Source organism: Armigeres subalbatus, chromosome 2, assembly GCF_024139115.2.
Source record: "Armigeres subalbatus isolate Guangzhou_Male chromosome 2, GZ_Asu_2, whole genome shotgun sequence".
NCBI classification, from domain to species: domain Eukaryota; kingdom Metazoa; phylum Arthropoda; class Insecta; order Diptera; family Culicidae; genus Armigeres; species Armigeres subalbatus.
Genome location: NC_085140.1, coordinates 111488728 through 111512631, shown reverse-complemented (window position 1 = coordinate 111512631; position 23904 = coordinate 111488728). Strand labels below are relative to the sequence as shown.

Here is a 23904-nt window from a genome sequence, read left to right as displayed (position 1 = left end):
CGTCCAGCAATTTGCCTTCGCCGACGACATAGATATTATGGCACGTAACTTTGAGAAGATGGAGGAAGCCTACATCAGACTGAAGAGGGAAGCTAAGCGGATCGGACTAGTCATCAACAGGTCGAAAACGAATTACATGATAGGAAGAGGTTCATGAGAAGACAATGTGAGCCACCCACCGCGAATTTGCATCGATGGTGACGAAATCGAGGTGGTAGAAGAATTAGTGTACTTAGGCTCAGTGGTGACTGCCGAAAATGATACCAGCAGAGAAATTCGAGACGCATAGTGGCTGGAAATCGTACGTACTTCGGACTCCGCATGACGCTCCAATCGAATAGAGTTCGCGGCTTTACCAAACTGACTATCTACAAAACGGACATTGGACCGGTAGGCCTCTATGGACACGAGACCTGGACGATGCTCGTGGAGGACCGCACGCGCATTGGGAGTTTTCAAAAGGAAAGTGCTGCGTATCATCTATGGTGGGGTGCAGATGCGGACGGTACGTGGAGGAGGCGAATGAATTACGAGTTGCATGAGCTGCTGGAAGAACCATTCATCGTTCATACCGCGAAAATCGGACGAATGAGGTGGGCCGGGCACGTGACCAAAATATCGGAAAGTAACCCGGTGAAAATGGTTTTCGACAACGATCCGGTGGAAGATGACTAGCGGTCAGCGGACGGGTTGTAGCCATGGACCGAGCCGAATGAAACAGACTCTCATGTACTGCAGAGGCCACTTCGGCCTTAGTATGAATAAATAAATGTTTATTTATTTATTCATACTAAGGCTGAAGTGGCCTGTGCAGTAAAATGTGAAAAAAACAAAAGTTTTGAGGATTACTCTGCGATTACACTTCATGGTTTAATTTTGGGCGAGACGAAGCTCGACAGGTCAGCTAGATTTAGTGAAAGAAATAAACGCAAAGGGAGTTTTGAGATTCTATTTAGCTATCAAAAGAAATCAAACAAAAAATAAGAAAACTTCATATCCTTGTACATATTACGAGCATATTCATAATTTATATAAGCATTTTGGAATATAACAAAAGAAAATTTCTGAGATTATAATAAAAAAACAGGGCGTTCAACAGCTAAAGACCAATAAAGCAGCTGGTAAGGATGGTACCGGAGCTGAGCTCATCAAGATGGCCCCGGAAAAGCTGGCTACCTGCCTGCGCAAACTGATAGTCAGAATTTGGGAAACAGAACAACTACCGGAGGAGTGGAAGGAAGGGGTTATTTGCCCCATCTACAAGAAAGGCGACAAGCTGGAGTGTGAGAACTTTCGAGCGATCACCATCCTTAATGCCACCTACAAAGTGATATCCCAGATCATCTTCCGTCGTCTGTCACCATTAGTGAACGAGTGTGTGGGAAGTTATCAAGCCGGCTTCGTTGACGGCCGCTCGACAACGGACCAGATCTTTACTGTACGGCAAATCCTTCAAAAATGCCGTGAATACCAGGTCCCAACGCACCATCTGTTCGTTGATTTCAAGGCGGCATACGACAGTATAGACCGCGTAGAACTATGGAAAATTATGGACGAGAACAGCTTCCCTAGGAAGCTTACCAGACTGATCAAAGCAACGGTGGATGGTGTGCAAAACTGTGTGAAGATTTCGGGCGAACACTCCAGTTCGTTCGAATCGCGCCGGGGACTAAGACAAGGTGATGGACTTTCGTGCCTGTTGTTCAACATTGCGCTAGAAGGTGTTATGCGGAGAGCCGGGTGTAACAGCCGGGGTACGATTTTCAACAGATCCAGTCAATTTATTTGCTTCGCGGATGACATGGACATTGTCGGCCGAACATTTGCAAAGGTGGCAGAACTGTACACCCGCCTGAAACGTGAAGCAACAAAAGTTGGACTGGTGGTCAATGCGTCAAAGACAAAGTACATGCTTGTGGGCGGAACCGAGCGCGACAAGGCCCGCCTGGGAAGCAGTGTTACGATAGACGGGGATACCTTCGAGGTGGTCGAGGAATTCGTCTACCTCGGATCCTTGCTAACGGCTGACAACAACGTTAGTCGTGAAATACGAAGGCGCATCATCTGTGGAAGTCGGGCCTACTACGGGCTCCAGAAGAAACTGCGGTCGAAAAAGATTCGCCACCGCACCAAATGTGTCATGTACAAGACGTTAATAAGACCGGTTGTCCTCTACGGACATGAAACATGGACAATGCTCGAGGAGGACTTGCAAGCACTCGGAGTATTCGAGAGACGGGTGCTTAGGACCATCTTTGGCGGTGTGCAAGAAGACGGTGTGTGGTGGCGAAGAATGAACCATGAGCTCGCCCAACTCTACGGCGAACCCAGTATCCAGAAGGTAGCTAAAGCCGGAAGGGTACGATGGGCAGGACATGTTGCAAGAATGCTGGACAGCAACCCTGCAAAGATGGTGTTCGCTTCCGATCCGGCAGGTACGAGACGGCGTGGAGCGCAGCGAGGGAGATGGGCAGACCAGGTGCAGAACGACTTGGCGAGCGTGGGGCGTATCCGAGGATGGAGAGATGCGGCCTCGAACCGTGCATTATTGTGGCGTCAAATTGTTGATTCAGTGTTATCTGTTTAGATGTTAACTAAATAAATGAAGGGCGTACGGGATCCGCCTCCGATAGTTTTTGGTATTCCCCCACCGACGTTATTTTGGTCGAATTAACTAGGATAAACTTTCATGTATTTTATCCGAAAAATGTAAATGGTTAGTTACGAATTTTGAGAAACAATGTTAATTTGAAAAAAAAAACAAATATTTGATGAGCGCTATTATTTTTAACTAGGACAATTTAAGCCACACTCTTTCATTTTTCCAGCGGTATGCTAACAAAAAAATTGATTAGAAAATGTTCGTTTTAATATGTCGTTTTTACTGAATCAAGAATTTAAAAGTGAAAATGATTCCATAAATAACTAAGGAGGGGTCCAACTATTTGCAGATCTCAAATCGGTTTCAATATTCGGCCGCGTGTAAAAAGTAGCTCGGTCTCTACAAGAATTATAAATGGGTAATTAGCTGGAAGGCAATTTAATGCAACATCAACCGCTTGAAACTCACAAAGTTGCTAATAGTTGCAGCTGTAATGCACATGATTTCATAGGGTCCACCGAAAACAACGATTCTGTTGATGTTTTAGGGTGGAAATCGTTTTTGAGCTCCAAATTACTAAGCTCAAGAATGTTTATCGATTCATATTTCAAAGAATGTAACATTTCTGATTCTCGCATACAAATTTTAACTTAACTGATTTTTTGTTCGTAATACAATATTTTTTGCTTGATATTAGATATTTCATTTACGAATTGTGGCTTCATGCAGTAGAAAATCCGTAGGAACGTTTCTATGGACCTTGTCATTTGAGGGAAATTTCTGATTGATTTATGTCTAAACATTCAGATAAGTTTTTAAGCAATTCATGGTAGGTGTGACTGTTCTCTATGCTTCAAACACTCGTTCACATTACAGTGACTATAAACAAATACTTTTCTGTGCAGAATATGATGGAACACGATTTTTCAAAAATTAATTTTTGTCTATGAAGCAACGCACTGTGGCTGTAGCCAACCAGGTATCCAGGAATCCAGGTTCCGGAGATGTTTTGAAAGTAGCATGGAGAATTCTTCCAAAAAAAAACCTTGAAAATTGGAAAGAATTTCCATCGAAAATTCTACTGCTAATTCTTCGGAATTTCTTTCCAAATTTTTCGGAATTTCTTCGTGGAAAATTTTTGATCTCTAGAATAATATTTTCTTTTGTGGGTATATCTAATAATGGTACCGTTACCTTAAAAGCAACCCTATTGAGCGTTTGTAAAATCAAATAAAACATAGATACATCTCGCATGCCTTTAGTCTTGGTAGCACATGCAATCGATGATTGCGCAAACAATACCAACAAAATTTACCCGCCCCTCAGACACCTCTTATCAATTCGGATAGTCCCATGGTCGGTCTATTGATAAAGAAGCAATTATTATTGTGCGAAGGCTTTCGCGCACGTTGACCAGGGCAGTAACGAATCAGATTTCATCCCCTTGCATAGCTATCAATCCGCGTGTCATCGTTCATGTTCGACTGAAGTACTGCAATTGTGCCAAAAATTCACACCGAATGGGACGGTATTTATACCGGTGACTGTTATTTTTATTTGATTGATCGTTTGGTCACTCGGCCATGGAACCGGAGAAAGTGTTGTACTTGAAGCAACGCCGAGCACGGATTCGGTTTAGAAGAACTGTAAGTACGTATGAAGGATACTAGGCCTTGGTATAGAATAAGCCTGTCTTTTGCAATCTGATTGCAGTCCAACCTACTCGACTCAACATGACCGAACAAAAGATCAGATTAAAAAAAATCAAATCTGACAGGTTTGGCTTTCTTCGGAAAATTTATTGATCAGCCGTTAAACGCAAGTAGATATCTACACAAAACATTGGTCATAACAATAAGTCACTATGTAGATATGAAAATAGATAACTTGTCTTGAAAAAATATATTTGACTTAATGTTGGTCACAGTATGGGTTTCACGCTTGCGTTTGCCTAGTGCCAATTCAATCAATTTTGATTTAGTTTTTCATATATTGTGGATCAAACTTAGCTTTTTTTATGCTTTGCAATGCCAATTTTAATCTGTTCCAAATGTTTCCAAATTCCAAATTCATGTAAACATGCCTTCTCAATGCTGAGACGATTCAGCATTATCCGCTTGTTCTTAACGTGATGGATACAATCATAAGGACCATCACAAGTATCCTCCTTCGCCAGGGCTTTGGATTTGGACGTATATTCGTGGTTCTCAATACACAGGATTTTGTTTTTACACGATTTTTTTTCGCTCGTATTTTTTATCGTGTGACTTCAATTTGCCACCAAACTCTTCGCAACATGTTTCAAAAAATCCAGAATAAATCAAAGAAAAATCACATGATAATTAATATACGTTAAACATTTAGGATGAGTGGAAAATTGAGAAAATGTAAATCGTGTAAAAACAAAATCCAGTGTAGTTTTGAATTCTTATGTTTGTGGGAACATGCTACCACATAACAGCCTAAATGAAAAAAAAACTATAATTTGGGAAATAGCATTCAAACGTTTAGTTGTTTAGTGCGATCTTCAATTCGTTTTGCGAGTAAAATCCGGAGAAGATGAATTCTCCGTCTCTTGTTGTCGAGTGGAAAGGCTGGCCAAATTCCTATAGAAGAGTAGAGCAATTGAAAAAGAAGAAGAAACTTTGTCGTCACTCTTCCAAATGATTCAATATTTTATATAATAAATCGATCGAAAAGTTCAATTGTAGGAGAGAGGGATCTCACACCTGCATAGTCTCGATAATGCAATAGTAATGCCTGAATATCAAACCTTGGACATACGAAGACCATGTGCTCCGACTTCCCTTGGACGTTCTTACATTCCGGACACAACGGTGAATTAGCGTGCCAGAATCGATGTACTTCGGGGTCGCGTTTTATGCTTATTGGTTTTGCTTGTTTCTGGACTTAGGATTTATTAAAATATTAAGATAACCTCACGAAAAATTCACAAACAACTCGAAGAAAAATCAGGGTATATTTAAAAAGTAGTATATTCGCCACTCTCACATCTGCTTCGGTGTAATTTGTACTGATGTTCATATATGATGTTCCTCCCAGGATTCCTTTCAGTATTACTCATGAAAGTAGGCAGTACTTAACGTACTCCTTCCAAAAACGAAACAGACGGGGAGCTCCCCGGCGGCAGAAGCTCCCCCGATATCCACGGACCGCATTCGTGGAAGACTATCACGTTACCAACATTACTCTTTCACCTGTACAGCATTCCAAGTAACCTAAAGTTCCTTTGAGTACGTTTTTCGCTTAATCAGCTTCACTGAGCTGCTTAAGCGAAAAACGTACTCTTAAAGGAATTTTTGGTTACTTGGGATATTTATAGATCAGCTCAAGTCCTAAGCACTTTGTCACTTCAACGAGAGACCAGACGAATGCCGAGGTCGGTCCAAAGATTCCGAGAAGATATAGCTTCCGGTTCAATGGTGCCCGACGGTCGACGGATCTATCCTATTCCTAGACTAGACTAGAAATTTTCCGACAGCGGGAGCTCCCCCATAACCAGCCGTGACGCCACGTGATGCGGCTACGTGCTCGTCGCAAGATGACAACAGTTTGCTTCCCGTTCATTATCGACATGCGCCAACCTCGTTGTAGGATGTCGGCTCTCCTGGTGATCACTCTTGCGACAGCACTCCACTGTTCTGTATTCTGGCACATCCTTCCGACAAGGGTTGTCTATAAACCACATAGATCCTTTTTTACATTCTCCAATCCACCTCTTCCCAACAGATGGACCAATCTTCAAAAGGTCAAGTAATGTCATGTCAAGTCGCAATGGACAATTTTTCGAGAGGATTTTGTTTTATCCCTTATTTCTAATTTTCCAAACTCACTCTGTAAAAATAATCATGATTTTTTCATATAAACCATAATATCAAATCGCGATTTACGCATCTATGGCTTTACTTTGATTAGCAACGAAACAAAACCCATTACATATGTTTACAATTTCCAATAATAGAATACATTTTTCGTTAGCACTGCAGTAATCGGTAATTAAAGCTAGCAGTTAATATCTTTGGAATTGCTCATAGATTTCTACACAGGCGTCGCCAGCCATTGATAGTTGATGGCGCACAACTTGGTGCAAGCACGTAGCCTTTGAGAACTATAGCGTGCTTGCGACGACTGGTGCCACACTTCTGGCTTACGAGTTGGTGAAGTCCCACTTTGAGATGTAATGCCGAGAAGATGAACCATATATTCAATGAAATACCCTAATGTATGGCCCGTTAGGCCGTTTTGTTCACTTCTAACATTTTTGACCGTCTTTTTTAAGTTGGTCCCACTGTGCGTTTGAAATCTGTTACTGACCTACATATAATCTACGCAGGGTTACTGGAAATCGCATCAAGTATCTCGCATACACTCATACTTTGCGAACGGAATCGGAAAAGAACGATAAATGATGCATCCCGAATGAACCGCACAAAATATATCTTCCCAAAGCTGACGAGTGAATCCTGCATGAATATGTTTCGTATTTATTCGTACTGCATTAGCTTCGGGTTTGATTCATCACCATGTGGTGAGTGACTCCGGTGTGTGCAAAAGTGTTGTACTGTTCGTACTGCTTTTGCATCGGCCTCGATTTATCTCCAGCAGAATTTGGAGATTTGCGATCGGATGCGATGATGAATGGCGATGAGTGGTGATGATGATAGAAAAATTGAATCATCGCAGTCCGCCGGCAAACATTGCAACGGACAGCAAGCGATGCCGGTGGAGAATAATATAGGGTAAGACGGTATAATGCGCCCCACCTGGCCAAAACGCCCCCCTTTGATTTCTAGACAACTATAACTAATTAAGGGTCAAAATCAGTTGGTACCTTTAAATATTTGTAAACCCATCACACTATGTGAATGTGGAAGTATTTTTGTATTACACAATGAAAATAATAGCAAAATACAAAAAGTTACAGTTTTGATGTAACTTTTTATGTTTGTTAGCTCAACATTCTGGAGCGACTCTGGCATACTGTCCACAAAACTTGCACTGGAACACTCAGTTGGGCAAAAAATAACTTTTCTCAGTGGTTAATATGATATAAAATTGCTTCCATCTTCAAAAATGTAACGATTTTCGAAAACATGTTTCACTGGCCAAAACGCCCCAGTGTAGGCAGGACGATATGCCCTTACCAACTGGACACAAGCGCAGCGAGCCTGCAGCAGTTGCTTCCAAATTGTATGGAAAATATTGAAATGTAATTAACACCTGCTCAAATGGACCTATGTTGGTTTTTTAATGTCAAGCGCATAAGGATTTGCAACCTTTTTATTATGGGATTGATAAAATACTAATGAAGGGCTATGGAACGTCTTTGGCTAAGGTGGGGCGTATTGCCCAGGCACTTGTTGAAATCCATTTTTTCGCGACTTTTCAAAAAAGCTTTATTACGTGTTATCTGTAATATTTTTATATGACTACTCACGGGCAATGCATTTGCGACTTCCTGGACTACCAAATAACACCAAGTTTGCATAAATTGCGTTGAAAAGTAAAAAGTTATCAAGGAGTTGCCTTAGGGGGGGCATATTATACCGTCTTACCCTACCTACCTAGGTATGGGAGGTATGAAGCGAGGTTCAAATGATATCGCTGCTCGTCATAGTTTACCATAGATTACTGATAGCATGACAAATTGAACATTATTTAATTATTGCTATATGCCTACGTGTTTATGTAAGTTTCTATTGAGATTGTTATGCGGATATATTTAATACTGGTTAAGGCCACCTTACACCTCGGGAAAATTTTCCGCCGGATTTTTACTCCCGTGCATTTTAAATGGGGCCGGGATTTTGATTTTCCGTGCCCAAATCCCGAAAACATCGCATATGTAAAAATGCATGGGGAAAAATTCCGCGGACCAAATTCCCGAGGTGTGAGGCTACCTTTAACATGGCTTAGCATTTCTTATTAAAAACAAAAACAGAGTGTGCTATGCATCATCCTACCACATTGGTTTATGTGATTAGCACTGTTCAAAGAATTTATTCATTATAATGCATTGAAGAAGTTATGAATTGGGGTAAAACATTACCCAAGATTTCAACGTGATAGCAAACATTCATTTTCCAATAGGTTTTCGATATGTTGGCATCAAACGGAAATCTTAGATTTCTAAAATAGGGCGCGTAGTGCTTCTTCCAATTTGTCTTCAGGGAACCTGTACTAAAACGGTGGTGCTGTTTGAAAGAGTTGGCGCCACAACATTTAAAGTATAATTAATTTGCTTGTTTGGACAAATCACCCATTCTCACCATGCGTAGTTCTCACCAACTACGCATCTCATCGATATAAAATACGGATAAAAAATGCTTGGAATATTTAATAGGTTTCAGTTCAAAACAATAAAAAAGCTTTCATTATGTCTCCATACTAAACTCTAGTTATTTACTTTAAATTTCTTCAAGGCTGTTCTCCACCTCGTGTGTGGAAGGAACATAGAAAATCTACTATATTGAACAGCAGATACAGCTAGTGTTTATACTGAAGCTGACAAATACGCAACAACATAACACCATCTGTCACCTGGTAATGTATATTTGCAGTTATACCATCATGTGTAGTAGGCCTCAGCAGAATTTTTACTAGAATGCAACTGACGACGTTCTATAGTGACAGTCTTATGAGACATTCAAAGACCTCAAAGACTTTTTTACTCAAGTCAAATATCGGTAGCGAACCAACATGTCTTCCTCAAATAACTTAACCTGCATTTAAAAAAATGATTTCCGCTCATTTTTGAGGCGGAACAGGACAATTTTTTGAGGCAGCCTTCACAAAACCAAAAATCTATTTGGTTTGTAAGAACAGATAAAAACCATTATTATTTTGGAAGTATGTTTAGTCTGCAATTCAATAATTTAACGGCGCTAGCGTATAGGCTTTGATGGAGCTAGGGCATGATGGGACACGTGACTCACCAAATTGAATGTTTATTCTGAAATTTGATTATATACGCCAATTTTGATAATATTTCCGAAGGAATGTCTTAAAAAAATTGTAAAAAAAATCTCCAAATTATTTTCTGAAGAAATTCCTGTAATTTCCAAGAAATTTCTGGAACAATTGATCAAGAAGTTTTCTGGAATTTCACCAATTACAAATAATAAATTAATTGAAAGAATCCAAAAGCATTTATAAAGAAATTTCAGAAAGGATTCCTAAATAAATTTTCATCGAAACTCCTATACTGCCCCACTCACATAATAGTAAAATTTCACTTTTCATCACTTTTGAGTTAACCCAACCCGGGCAGAAGCCATGAACAGAATAATAAAACATGATGTGGACTTAATTGATATAAGAGATAAAAGAACAGGCAAATATATGAAAAATTACACCGAAATATCATTAAAATATCAAGATATGCTATGAATAAGAACCTAGAAGAACTAATGGCACATGATATTGATCACTTATTACAAATAGCATAACTTGGTCTTCTCATGATATTTTAGTGCAAAATATTGATATTATCGTCTGATCTTTTATCTCTTATATCAATCATGTCCATATCTTATTGTGCTATCCTATCAACATTTGATATTATTAAACTATTATCGTCTACTCGGGAATGGATGATCTTGTATGTCCAAAAATACAAAGTCATGTGCATTCAATATTGAAAGTACTCGCATAATAGTTACATTAAGAATTTGCACAAGCTGACTGCACAGAACCAAACACTGTTTAACCCTAATTAAATTGTTTCACGGTAATCTATCGAATGATGAACTACTCAGCAAAATTTTAATAACATCTAATGTAAAACATCATTATTAGATTTTTTGTAAGTTTATATGAAACATGCGATTTGAAACATCAATGGCTATTACATATATCTGTATGCGACAATATATGGCATATATGCGAATGGGGGAAGTATATTAATTTCATAGGAATTTATTATCGAATTGCAAAATTTAACAAAGATATTTCAGAATTTTTTGAACGATTTTTCAAAGAAATTCCCAAAAGAAGTTCCAAAGAAATTCGTAAGGAAATTTCTAAAGTAAATTCCGGAATTTCCAAAGTTATCGTAGACATCACGGAGGGCTTTCCCTGTAGGCGTTTTTATAGAATTCTTGGAGAAAATTAAAAATGTCGAGAAATCCTTCGTCGAAAACATTCAATATTTGTGCAGCCACTTAGTTTCGGACGGCGGAACTAAGCATGGCATAAGAGCACGGATCAAGAAGGCTAGGGCTGTTTTTGCGAGTTTACGGAACATATAAAAATCCAATCAGATTAGACAACGCACTAAATTTCAAATATTTCCGAATCTAAAGTGAAATCTGTGTTTTTATACGCCAGTGAGACTTGATGTGTATTGAAGTTACTGGTGCCCCACCATTACCATTACCAGAACTCTGGCTCCGCCAATGTGTATAGGGTAAATGGGGTAAATGATGTATAGAGCAAATGATGTACAATCAATCAATAGTATCATTAGCAATCCAGAAATTTTGTTCGAGCCTCCATGTCTGTTCTCTGTGTTTTAATGTACCGTCTTCGAGGGAAACAGTGGTTCAAATGGTGATGAGAATGGGTCACTGTTTCAGCTACATAAAATTGAAGATTAGATTTAGTGTATCTGAGAACAAGAAAACTGAATTATAAGAGACCTTTTTGAACGGTTTTTTCCGACCTCCAGACTGTCGGCGAGGACGCTGGCTCATTCTCACCCCAGACCCATTGTCACCCCCGACGACGGTATGCAATAATCCAATTTTTCCATGATACTTATCCTCGGAGTCGAGTGAGTAAGTTTAAAAAAATAAAAAATCACAAATATGAAATTCGGAACAAAAAATTCACACGTGTACTATCAGTGATGAACTTTATAATTATTTAAAAATCACTTTAATAAAGAATAAATAAAATCTAGTAGCTATATTTCATATCTAGTAACACTCCAGATGAATTTAAGCCATAAAAATTGAAATGTCAATATCATTTTTTTTACAATTAGGTCGTAAGATTCGAGTGAAATAAGGGTTTTCAGTTGTAATTCGTTAAAAAAACGACAAAGATATACTTTTTCCCATTGGTAATAATTATTTTGTATCTCCTGTGTTAGATTATAAAGTGTTTAGCGGGAAAAATGCATTGATTTTCTTGTATATTTAATTTTTGAGTTTTCGACGAAATTTAGTTTTGTATTCTTTGTGACAAATATTTTCACATTATATTTCGAGTGGAAAATTAGTAGGAATGCAACTAAAAGCACTCGTTACGAAATTTCACGAGATTCAGCAGCTAAATGGAGCAAGAATGTATGTAAACAATCGTAAAGTCTTGTGGAGTCTAGCGCATTTGTGCGCTTTCATGCAGCATGGAAAGCGAAATTCTAAGAGCGAGAAATGTTTAACAACCAAGTAACTGCAAAATAATTTTGTTTATTTTATTTTGTTTATTTTGTTATATTTTATTTATTTTTGTTGTTGCTGAAATTGCGCTTGCAAGGCAGTGGCAAATATATTGCCACAAATTTTCCAATGTTTCTGAACTGTATAATGTATAACAAACATTCATTCGAGTTTAATACCATGTAAACATTGCGTCTTATTGTTGTTATTGTTAATTTATTGTTTAGATTCGTCTGCCTTTCAAAGAGTAAAATCGTATAAGTTTCGACCCCATTACGTCGTCGCACATACGCTACCGCTGTCAAGCGGATGCATCCCTGAACTCATCTTCAACTAAAAGCCCTAGATCTCCCAAATAACTTTAATGAAGACTGTAAGCGTCTATCTTTTAAGTTTGAAGCGATATAACAATAATTAACGTCTGAATGTACTAAATACAAAGCTCGTGGGCTCGCGCTTCAAATGTTCCGAAAGGCTAAAGCAGAACCTCTAGGTTTATATCCATAAGAGAATCCTGTGTAACGCTCCCTACAACTTCCAATCATACCCAATCATCATCACTCGCGATGCGTTTTGGCGATCCATCGCTCGTGATGCAATCAACAAGGAATCCGATGAACACTTTATACGCAAAGCAAGAATCCGTGCAGATACGAATAACTGGTGAGTGCCGTTTGCTTCCAATTTGCAGATACTGGTAACTCAGTGATTGGCAAAAGCACGGATGAAAAGGGAAGCCCAAAATTTATGGTTTGGTTCATTGCGTATCGTGTTCTCACGCGTGACGAAGACACACGAACAAAAGCTGTGGTATTCATAACTGAGCGGCATCTCAGGCGAAAGATGATGCAATGTAGGAATCAGTAACCCTGAATCTACGCTGGTTTAAATTTGTAGAAGTCCAAAGAAATTTAGGGCAAATTTCGAAGAATTTTACGTATGAATATCCAGTCAAAAATTCAAAAAAAAAATCCTTGAAAATTTCTTACAATTTCTTGAATGAGAAATCTGATCTGGCCATGATTTCATACAAGGTTAAAATACTTCAAATTTCCATTTACTTCCGCTATATTCGAATATAGCGGAAGTAAATGGAAATTTGAAGTATTTTAACCTTGTAACATTTTCCCCTAAGATTAATTTTTTCATGATTTCATAGTTGACGTATCAATCATTCGAATTTTCAGCAAATTTGACTTGTTGCGCCTTTACTAGGGTAATTAAACCGCTGCAACATCAATATGTTACTGGTTGCAAACCTCATTTAAGTGTATATGGGGTGAAATGTTTTAAATTTGCGATGTTTGTCTCTAAATTATTCGAAATATTAAATTACAATATTTGTTACGTCAACTATGAAATCATGGGCAGTCAGATACTCTATAGAACTCTCCGAGAAAATTCCGATCTTTTCTTTGAGAATTTCGTGCAAAAATCACATTAAAATTCGTTTAAAATCTTGAGAATTCCAAAGTATTTCCAATTAAACATCCGTGTAAAATCTGTTTCTATTTCCAGTGGAAATTTTGATGAATTTCTCCTGAAAATTTGGGATAGTTTCCATGAAGACTATGGTATAAAGCTTTTACGTGGAAATTGGGTTGTTTAGCAAAGAAAAATATGAGGTTTTTTATAGTTTAACATAAAGAGCAAGCTTTGCTGATCTCCAACATATTTTTATTTAGTTTGAAAACCTTTTATTTACATTTTCATACAGCAAACAATAAGCCATTTCAATCGATAGAATGACACTACCATTCATAGAATGACATTTGGCCCCTGACGCATAAGAACAAACTTTTAGTCCCATGTAAATTTAAAATGCAAATTAAAAATATTTCCGGGGCTCCAAAAATTCTGAAAAATTGGGGTTAGGTTTAGTTTTTTATGCAGATTTAGAATATGTAAAACATATATACCCCCAAAAAACCCAATTGCAAAGGATTTTTCATGGAAACTCGAAGAAATTTAAGAAATTTAAAATAGTTTTCTTTGGAAACCGGGAATATTTTGTTTTGATAATTCCACAAAAAAATCATTGGCAATCCCGAAGAAACCGCTTCCAAAGTGGATATCCGAACAGTTTCCGCGAAAATTCCGGAAAAAAATCCTTACAAAGTCCGAAGAGCCCGTGGAGGTTCCAAAGAATTTCCTTTGAATATTCCAGAAACTTGGAAATTTCAAAAAGCGCTGCACGTTGCAAACCACGCAGTCTACGGAAGGTCCGCAAGTCGTCTTACACCTGATCGATTCGCCTTCTTGTGCCCGTTGGATCGCTGTCGAGAACCATTTTCACCGAACTATTGTCTACTGTCGACATTTTGGCTACGTGCCCGGCCCACCGCAGTCGTCCGATATTCGTGGTGTGAACGATGGATGGTTTTCCCAACAGCTGATGCAACTCTTGGTTCATTCGCTTCCTCCACGTACCGTCCTCTATCCGCACCCCACCATATATGGTACGCAGCTTTTTCCTTTCGAAAACTCCAAGTGCATATTGGTTCTCCACGAGCATAGTCCAGGTCTCGTGTCCGTAGAGCTACCGGTCTAATGAGCGTTTTGTAGTCAGTTTGGTACAGTGGAGAACTCAATTCTATCGAAGCGTATTGCGGAGTCCAAAGTAAGGTAAGATTTCCTGCCAGGATGCGTTTCCGAATTTCTCTGCTGGTATCGTTTTCGGAGGTCACCAGTGAGCCCAAGTACACGAATTCTTCAAGCGCCTCTATTCTGTCAACACCGATACAAACTCGTGGTGTATGACTAACATTGCCCTCTCTTGAGCCTTTTTATATCATGCACTTTATCTTCGACGTTCACACCGTATCGAATGACAACGGCCAACGATGCATAAACTTCGCAGGCTCCCGCGGAATGGTAGTCCGAAGCACCTTCTTTCCCCGCAAAAATATCCACAAGGCCACATGGAGATCTCCTAATCAAGAAACGGAAAACCAAATCGACCACGTTCTAATCGACGGTAAATTCTTCTCCGACATCACGAACGTCCGCACTTACCGCAGTGCGAATATTGAATCCGACCACTACCTCGTTGCAGTATGCCTGCGCTCAAAACTCTCGACGGTGTACAACACGCGTCGAAGTCGGACGCCGCGGCTTAACATTGGGCGGCTACAGAACGGTAGACTAGCCCAAGAATACGCCATTGGTAGCACCGCAACTGCTGCACTTGGCACGATGCCCCCGGATCAGAGAAACGACTGGTATGACGGCGAATGTGAGCAGTTAGTGGAAGAGAAGAATGCAGCATGGGCGAGATTGCTGCAACACCGCGCTAATAACACACGAAAGTTCTATGAGAAGTTAAACCGTTCACGTAAGGGCCACGTGCCACAGCCTGATATCTGTAAGGACATAAACGGGAACCTTCTTACGAACGAGCGTGAGGTGATCCAAAGATGGCGGCAGCACTACGGAGAACACCTGAATGGCGATGTGGCAGACGAAGATGGCGATATGGTGATGGACCTGGGAGAACGCGCGCAGGACATAATTCTACCCGCTCAGGATCTCCAGGAAATCCAGGAGGAGATTGGCCGGCTGAAGAACAACAAAGCCCCTGCGGTTGACCAACTACCAGGAGAGCTATTTAAACACGGTGGTGAGGCACTGGCTAGAGCGCTGCACTGGGTCATTACCAAGATTTGGGAGGAGGAAGTTTTGCAGCAGGAGTGGATGGAAGGTGTCGTGTGTCCCATCTACAAAAAAGGCGATAAGCTGGATTGTAGCAACTACCGCGCAATCACATTGCTGAACGCCGCCTACAAGGTACTCTCCCAAATTTTATGTCGTCGACTAGCACCAACTGCAAGCGAGTTCGTGGGGCAGTACCAGGCAGGTTTTATGGGCGAACGCTCCACCACGGACCAGGTGTTCGCCATTCGCCAAGTACTGCAGAAATGCCGCGAATACAACGTGCCCACACATCATCTATTCATCGACTTCAAAGCCGCATATGATACAATCGATCGGGACCAGCTATGGCAGCTAATGCACGAACACGGTTTTCCGGATAAACTGACACGGTTGATCAAAGCGACGATGGATCGGGTGATGTGCGTATTTCGAGTTTCAGGGGCATTCTCGAGTCCCTTCGAAACCCGCAGAGGGTTACGGCAAGGTGATGGTCTTTCGTGTTTGCTATTCAACATCGCTTTGGAAGGGGTAATACGAAGAGCAGGGATTAACACGAGTGGTACAATTTTCAATAAGTCCGTCCAGCTATTTGGTTTCGCCGACGACATAGATATTATGGCACGTACTTTGAGAAGATGGAGGAAGCCTACATCAGACTGAAGAGGGAAGCTAAGCGGATCGGACTAGTCATCAACACGTCGAAGACGAAGTACATGATAGGAAGAGGTTCAAGAGAAGACAATGTGAGTCACCCACCGCGAGTTTGCATCGGTGGTGTCGAAATCAAGGTGGTAGAAGAATTTGTGTACTTGGGCTCACTGGTGACTGCCGAAAATGACACCAGCAGAGAAATTCGGAGACGCATAGTGGCTGGAAATCGTACGTACTTTGGACTCCGCAAGACGCTCCGATCGAATAGAGTTCGCCGCCGTACCAAACTGACAATCTACAAAACGCTCATTAGACCGGTAGTCCTCTACGGACACGAGACCTGGACGATGCTCGTGGAGGACCAACGCGCACTTGGAGTTTTCGAAAGGAAAGTGCTGCGTACCATCTATGGTGGGGTGCAGATGGCGGACGGTACGTGGAGGAGGCGAATGAATCACGAATTGCATCAGCTGTTGGGAGAACCATCCATCGTTCACACCGCGAAAATCGGACGACTGCGATGGGCCGGGCACGTAGCCAGTAACCCGTTGCTGTTGTTGCTGTTGAACACTTTGTTCCCGCATCCCTGCCGTGTGAAGCACCTTTGGTACCTGCCCTGGCACCAGGTGTGTAATTTTAACCGACTTTCTGCCTTCTTCGGTAAAGATTTCCGTAAATTGTTGTATGTAACGATGTGCATGTGCCCTGGTTCCCAAAGTAAATTGGCATGCCTCTCCATTTCGTTCATTTTCGCGGTAATCTCTATCTACGTACAGCTCGCCCAAATATTCTGAATTAGAGGGACGTTGGAAAATAGACAATTTTATATGATACGTTCGAGTATCTCCTCGGCTAACCACACGATCAGTTTCAAGGATGTACTCTTCGATAAGTTGAGGAATACAGTCCCGGCTCTCCTTCGGCCCGTCATATTTTCGGACAGTAACCCGGTGAAAATGGTTCTCGACAACGATCCGACGGGCACAAGAAGGCGAGGTGCGCAGCGGGCAAGGTGGATCGATCAGGTGGAAGATGACTTGCGGACCCTCCGTAGGCTGCGTGGTTGGCGACGTGTAGCCATGGACCGAGCCGAATGGAGAAGACTCTTATATACCGCACAGGCCACTTCGGCCTTAGTCTGAATAAATAAATAATATTTATCTTCGACGTATTGATGACTAGTCTGGACCGTTTTGCTACCCTTGTAAGTGTTTGGTTTTATTATTTGTGTGTATTTTTTGTCGCTGTCGCCCACACATTGAAGTCTCCTGCATTGACTACTGGCTTGCAACCCATCATATGTCAGCCGAATGACAATCTGAGTGAATTGTCTTATCGGCCATCTTTGTGGGACACACTAGCTGAAGTAGTGCACTCCATTTAACTTCGCTATAACTGCACCCTCCGCTTCCTGCCGGTAACCTTTCAATATCGAGATGTAGAGAGTCGGATGTACATAACTTCACAATGACCTTTCGAATGTGATTCCTTCCAGATTGTTTATTATTCAACTAGCCCTTTTTTGCCGGCTTTAGAAGTCCTTTGTATGTCCTTTTTTTTTGGCACCCGTCCCATGCGAGACTGACTTGGGTGCTCGCACACCATTCACACCATTTGAGTCTTACTTGGATGCTCTCCCAGGCGCTCCGCTGCCATGCCTCGAGGTGTCAATAGCGGTAACTGCCTGGGCCTACAGATATTACGCTACGACACTCCTGCCTCAGCACGAGCAGATCAATCACACCACTGCCGAAGCAGACCACACGCTACCCTGCCGAAGCAGGGACACTCCCCATGCACCACATGTGCACAACTGTAGGTGTGTGGGTACAACCCACAGCTACCCTGCCGCCAAAGCTACTTCTCCAAAGACCATTCGCTCCATGTGACCCTTATTCGGGTGCTCACTCTAACACTCCACTGCCATGCCTCGAGGTGTCGATAGCGGTATGTAGGGACCAATCAACGATACTACGCTACGACACTCCTACCTCAGCATGTGCAGTCCATACTCAGACTTCTGCTGCGCTTCGAGGTGACAATAGCGGCGACACGCTATGACACCCCTGCCTCAGCACAAACAGATGACTCACTCCCTGCCGAAGCAGCTCACGCGCTACCCTACCGAAGTAGGGACAATCCCCAACACACTCTAACACTCCACTGCCATGCCTCGAGGTGTCGATAGCGGTATGTAGGGACCAATCAACGATACTACGCTACGACACTCCTACCTCAGCATGTGCAGTCCATATTCAGACTTCTGCTGCGCTTCGAGGTGACAATAGCGGCGACGCGCTATGACACTCCTGCCTCAGCACAAACAGATCACTCACTCCCTGCCGAAGCAGCTCACGCGCTACCCTACCGAAGTAGGGACACTCCCCATGCCAATTGGCACTCCCTGGGGTTGTGCTTTTGAAGCGGCACACAGTCGCTTTGATAGAGTCTGATTACGGGCACTTGTGGTTTTTTGGGAGGGATTTTAGCAGAGCCCACTGCTAAATCCCACCACGCCCTAGGCAGTTCTCCCTGACTCACAGACAGCTGGGGAGGGGTCGTCAAGCCCTTGGACATGGTCCTTTTGTATATCCTTTGGTAGTCCTATTTGTAGTATACATGTTGGGTTGGAAATAAATCATTATGTAGGGGAGGTGGTTCGGTTGTGGGCACCCCCACGTATCTTTTAATAGAAAGCAGGAACTGTTATTCTGACATCTTTCATTCATTTGCTATCGAAACACGATGCAGAATACCAAACTAGATAGACACCTCTACTTTGAACTATGAACAAAATGGTGTGATTGAATTGTCATAAAATGGTGTGATTGAATTAAAAAAATGAGTTAATACGGTAAATTTAGTCTATTATGTGGTTCAATAACGATTGCTATATAAATTTCAGCTCAAAAATGTTTTTCATCACTTTCCTTTATTGGTTCGGTTGCATCGTTCAATATCACTGAGGTTATCAACAAACATGTCTACAATTTTTTTTTCTGTTTTTATGCATTTTCTTCAAATTATTCAGTCATTATTATTTATTGTAATAATAAGTTTTATTATTTATTTGTTTTGTAGGCGCATCTAACCATTATATCTCGCTTAACTTTTCAAAAGGTCCTAAGTAACATTTTTTTCATGAATTAATTTGAATAGCGCAATTAACAGACCAATATGAAAGCTTTTGATTGCACTACTCATTTACACGAAACAAGTTGCATTCGACGGGGAATTCAGTCCTATAATTTGCCATTCAAAATTGGACCTTTTACACATTGCTTTCCAAAGCTGTTGACAAATTATCATTTATTTTCATAGGGACCCCTCATTGAGAAGAAAAACGCGAAACTAAAAAAAATTTGTTGACGTTAACTACGTCTAAGGGGAAGACTCGGATACAGGGTGTAAAATGAAAATTTCAAAATTGGGGACCGTCACGAAATCATGTAAGATTTGTAACATTAATAGGTCCTTTATCTTTCAATGGATTTTAAAGTTTTACATATCAATCGATTCGCAAACTTTCCACCAATTTGCCAGTAGTATTGAAACTTTTGAATATCAACGCTAAACTATTGAAAGATTTAGTTCTTTCATGCATCATGCATCCTCTATACAGCGCGTTCCAATTGCCTACTTTTAGGGGTATTATCAATTGTTGAACTGGGGTGTATGAATGGGGAGGCCCAGCTGCTAGACAGTGGGGTTCCTACTCCCTCACAGAGTGGGAGATGCTGAAAAAGCTGGGAAGTAGTATCTTTGGAATAGTTCCATCTCTTCTATATAGAGCAGAATAATTGGTTCAGTGGAAGCTGGGAAGTAGTATCTTTGGAATAGTTCCTTCTCTTCTATATAGAGCAGAATAATTGGTTCAGTGTAATATATTTGTTTTACGTAGTTTACATCGAGCGGTCTTGTCTTGTATACAACCTCAATTTTTTTTGCCTGCGATGTATATAAATGAATGCAATATATGTAAATTGATGGAAAAAGTTAAATCCAACTTCCTAAAGTGCTGTTTTTGACCTTTCTTAAGTGATTGTTTTCGTTACCTTTTTCAATTCATGAGAAAGGCAAAATCACTGCTATGTGGATTAATCTGTTTTTTTTTTGTTTCAAAATAATTTAAACTAATAAAATACAGAGTCTAATATATATAGACGAATCAAGTAAAAAAATAAGAAGACACACGACAGTGTTAACTTTGGCAGATCCTACAGCACAGCATTAGAAGATCATTTTAAAATGCTTATAATAAATTCTAGACAAAATGTAATTAAAATCTGATTGAAGTATGATACGGAAAAAGTTCCGAACTGTATGATAGATATATTTTTGGAAAATATTCAAAAAATTGAGATAAGCTTCCGAATATGTAATTCAGAACTTTTTCCATATCGTACAACAATCAGATTTTAATTACATTTTGTCTAGAATTTATTATAAGCATTTTAAAATGATCTTCCTATGCTGTGCTGTAGGATCTGTCAAAGTTAACACCGTCGTGTGTCTTCTTCTTATTTTTACTTGGATTCGTCTATAGAGTTACGCAAAGAGTGAAGCCAAATCTACCTATTGAACTGTCAAACCGTCTACCTATCGAGCAAAGTAAACAAATGCTTGTTGGTAAGGCGGAAGTATTGTTATCGCCTAATGATTATCATGACGAATTAAAACGCATGAATTGAAATGTATTAGATTTGATCTAGAAACAGCTTCAAAAAACATCAATACATTCCCCAATAAAGTACACGGACAGAAAACTGTTAACATTGAACCAAAAATTATGATTGTTATTTTCATAGTATTTTATTAAAAATACTATGAAATTTATTGTTTCAACAAGATTTGTCAACATAACAACAATTACAAAGTATTATTATTTCAACAATACTATCAAAAAAGCTCGTTTACATTTGAAAATAACCTCAATAGGTTTTTGTGGACAATATTTGTTTTCGATTTTATATTAAGGCTTTGTTCCGTTTTGCAAATTGAAATCAAATTAAACTTAATAGTGACAGTTCAAAAATGTTCAAATAACCATGCTTGCAGAGCAAGATTACTTTTGACAGATATCGAAGAATTATTGATATGGCGAGTTCGATTCTGTATCCGGTCTAGGATGCTTTCGGGTTGGAAACTTTCTCGACACCCTAGATATAGTGCGTCCATTGTACTTGTCACACAAGATATATACGAGGAAATGCTGAAAGAATATGTTGAAAACCGGGCCATGTTCCAGTTGGAGCCATTGAAGAAGAAGATGCTACCTGCTTATACAAGACAATTTCTTCGGGGACTTTATTTTGCCTTGGTCCATAATTATATTTATTTGCACACGCCCGGTAATTTTTTAAAATCAAATAGGGCATTTGTGATTGTTTAGCTTGATTTTCGCAATCAAATCAAGCAATCTGATGGTCGACTGGAAAACATTTTTTTGTCAAGTGGAAGTGGCCAGAAATGGATCGCTGTGAAATACGCGAGAATGCTATTGCCAATTAGTAAGGTTTGTTCATTAATATATTTTAATAACCATTGATAAGTGACAATTCAATTTTCAGAACATATTATTTGGTTCTGAAACGAAGCATTCCAACGACCGCAACCTTCCCGGTAGGAAAGGAGTAGTAGAAGTCGGAAAGACGGAATTTCCCGAGATAAATCCACGGAGATGTAACCAGGTAAGTGCCATATATTTCCATTAAAAACAAAAAGTATAGCCAGGTAAATATTGTTGTCGTATTTCAGATGAATATCAACATAAAACCTGCCTGAATTCAAAAACAAAACGGCAGTTACAGGAGGACGAATCAAATAAAAAAAGTAATGAAATGTATTTAAAACAAAGAGAACAAAACTCGGAAAAAATATAAAAATATTTTAGATGATAAAACAATAATGTATTTTCCTATTTATATTAAACCAAATAATCGATTGAAGCAAACATACAACTCTTTTTGAATCAACAGTGAATCTCTTTTAAAGTCAAAAATATTCTTTTTGTTTTGATATAGAACGTTGAAAACTTATGAAAGCTTTCTGAAATCATAGCTTTCAAAGTTTTTGCCCAAACAATAATACTGGATTGTTGAAACAACAATAATTATTATTACCGCCAAAACAATGCGAGATTCTTGTTGAATTTATGTTACATATTATTGTTTTTAAAATAGTTTTTTCTGCGTGTAGCAACAAGAAACTCACGTGTTTGCACTCTGTGGGTGACTAGGTTATCGAATTAAAAAGCTTTAGAAGTGAATGCTCCAGTGAAGCCACTTGAAGGGTTGAACAAATGTGAAAGTTGGCAACAAAATAACAAGAGCATCATTCAGAATAAGTGTAAGAAGTGTTGAGAATCTTTCTTCCAAATAATACTCGGATTGTTCTCAGGTTTGAAGATAATTTATTGAGCTTTCAATACGTCAAGTGGTTTATATCAAACATGGTTATTTATCGATACAATCATTCTAGTTTCATATTCTGTATAAGCTTGTCTATGTAATCTACAGTGTCTATATTGTATACAACTAATTCTAACTTCTAAGTTCCATGCAACTCGTAAAGCTTCTTGTTTGCCACAAGAAGCTCTTCGTACATTATTGCATACAATGTCTGATTGGATACAAGTTCTTCCTTCCATAGTCGACATTGGATTGACAGTCGACATTTCGTTTGTCAGTAGTGAGATGTCAGAATGACATCTTGTTTATCAGTATTAGAATGAATGGCAAATTGTTATTGTTTATGTTTCATAGTGCAATCAATCGGATCGAAACATTTTTCTCAACACTTCCCCACAATTTGCACATTCAACATACTAAACAGTTTTCTATGCGTGTTTTTAGGTAACCCCTTTGTAAACGCGTCCGCTGGTTGGTCTACGCTTGGGATGAATTGCAGCTTGAGTTTCCTCCTTTGATAAGTTCCCGAATGAAAAGGTATTTGATGTCCAAGTGCTTCATTCGCTGGTGTGATCTCGGCTCCTCCGCTATACTGATGCACGGGATGCTGTCTTCCATGATGATGAATGGTGTTGTGATGATATTCAATTCATTGAGAAGTGATGTTAGCCACACCTTCTTTTGCAGCAGCGCACAGTGCAATCAATTTCGCTTCACTCGTTGATAAACTGATGGTTGGTTGCCGTTTCGTTGACCACGAAATTAGATTCCCATATAATAGATATGCATATCCTGATAATGATTTTCTATCATCTGGATCGTTTGCAAAATCTGCATCACCAAATCCTACTAATGGGGCTTGTCTTCATGTTTTGAGTATACAATTTTGTGTCGGTCGTTCCCCGTAGGTATCGCAATATTCGTTTTAATCCTGACCAGTGCCAGTCCGTGGCACAGTTCGTATATTTGCTCAAAATGCTGACTGCAGTACAAATATCTGGTCTTGATGTTATCGAAAGGTATTGTAGGCATCCAAGCAATTCTCTGTAAGGCTGTTCGGTGAGTTTTTCCTCAGACTTCGACCATTTGGTGTTGTAATCCAATGGTGTCCCCACTGGTTTGCACTCGGCCATTCCAAATCTTTTGAGAAGCTTCTCTATGTATTGTGGTTGAGAAATTTCTA

At 39.9% G+C, this 23904-nt stretch overlaps 1 protein-coding gene and 1 long non-coding RNA gene across 3 annotated transcripts in view; both read left to right on the top strand.

Annotated features, from left to right (window-relative positions):
- Nucleotides 1-4031: 4031 nt before the first annotated feature.
- LOC134210670 (protein nervous wreck) overlaps nucleotides 4032-23904 on the top strand; it is a 50251-nt gene continuing 30378 nt past the window's right edge. For both annotated transcript variants that reach the window (XM_062686849.1, XM_062686848.1), the window contains exon 1: nucleotides 4032-4248. In XM_062686849.1, the coding sequence (XP_062542833.1) occupies nucleotides 4186-4248 (63 nt within the window). In that variant the 5' untranslated portion in view covers nucleotides 4032-4185. The remainder of the gene's footprint in view (nucleotides 4249-23904) is intronic.
- Nucleotides 21745-22129, top strand: LOC134210671 (uncharacterized). Its single transcript, XR_009978847.1, has 3 exons — nucleotides 21745-21826; nucleotides 21882-22001; nucleotides 22069-22129. It is a non-coding gene; the product is annotated as an uncharacterized LOC134210671 (long non-coding RNA).